Source organism: Salvelinus sp. IW2-2015, linkage group LG6.1 (genome assembly GCF_002910315.2).
Source record: "Salvelinus sp. IW2-2015 linkage group LG6.1, ASM291031v2, whole genome shotgun sequence".
NCBI classification, from domain to species: Eukaryota; Metazoa; Chordata; class Actinopteri; order Salmoniformes; family Salmonidae; genus Salvelinus; species Salvelinus sp. IW2-2015.
The window spans coordinates 22,172,465-22,173,735 of NC_036845.1; the positions used below are offsets into that span (position 1 = coordinate 22,172,465).

The 1,271-nt window shown below is 46.4% G+C and overlaps 1 protein-coding gene across 1 annotated transcript in view; it reads left to right on the plus strand.

Moving 5' to 3' along the window:
* Positions 1–1,271, plus strand: part of LOC111965322 (transcription factor HIVEP3) — a 31,213-nt gene that overhangs the window by 4,279 nt on the left and 25,663 nt on the right. Inside the window, exons 2-3 of the mRNA XM_070443841.1 lie at positions 6–522; positions 807–943. Coding sequence (XP_070299942.1) covers positions 6–522; positions 807–943 — 654 coding nt within the window. The remainder of the gene's footprint in view (positions 1–5; positions 523–806; positions 944–1,271) is intronic.

A 1,271-nucleotide genomic window follows, 5' to 3' on the forward strand; every position in this document is an offset into this window, starting at 1 on the left:
ACTGGGAGAAAACCTGAAGCAGGGGAGGATGAAGAGAAGCAGCCGGAAAGGGCACAGATAGGAGTAGTTACTGTGAAAGTCGAGGAGGAAGAGAAGGTACGGGACCCAGAGGGGCACAGGGAAGAGAGGGAGATGCAAGGGAAGGCTGAACCTAAGAAAGAAAAGGGGAGGGAGAAGAATGAGAGCTGGGGAGTGAGTGCTTCCTTTGTAACCCAGAGTCCAGAGCGAGCCAAAGCCCCCTCGTATACCAGCCTCCACACAACCACCTCAGTCAGCTGGTGCTACTTGAACTACGTGAAGCCCAACCCGTCTGCCCAGAGGGAGTCACAAACCTCCGTTTACACCTCCTGGAGCGTCAGCATGCACAACCCCAACCTGCCAGGCCTGTCCACCAAGCTGGCCCTGTCCCTGCTGAGCTCTAAGCAGAAGCACAGCTCGGAGACCTACACCATGGCCACAGCTCTAACCCCTGCAACAGGCAAGGTGGTCTCTGCCAGCAGCAGAAAGACCTACATTTCAGAGGTAAATATAACAGCAATATTCAATATCTAGGAAAACACAGCATGGGCCAATTAGACCATAACTACCAAAACCACTTAGTTTTAGTTATGAATTATATCGTATAATGCATACCCCACAATTCCACAGCTGGAAATTACCAGACACTATGCTGTTAGATTATATACTACAACCAATACATTAAATGTTTGGCATTAATTGTTGTTCCAATGTACTGTATATCATCATTGCTAACCAAGATGTCAGGGTGTGTTGGTGAATTTGCCTGTGTCTGTCTTTGAGTGTAGGTACATGCTATCCCACCCAGCACCCCTGTCGAAGTGAAGGAGCCACCACAGCAGCCTGAGAAGGGGAAGAGAGAAGAGCAAGGGCCCTCCACCTCCAAACAGAGCGAACCTCTCTGCGTCAAAATCTTAGAGGGCGGGTAAGAGAAAGAGGACACAGGAGTACTGCATACCTCTCTGTTTCTGTATGTTATGTCGGATTAAGGAATAAAGACAGACACCAATGTTAAGTTCAATAGCCTTGTTAAGCATTGTACAAGTCCCTACGCGTGGAGTCTGGGGYACAGTCCAACTAGTCGATTACCTATCAACTAGACTCCGTAACATCATCCTTTTCAATAGAAAGTGCAAACATAACGGCATAACATTGAGTTCTTAACAGTCAAGTCATAACAATTGAAAAGCATGACATTTTCTTTTTACTTCAGCTGTCATCTTCCTTTTTTAATATTTTTTTTACATTTTTAA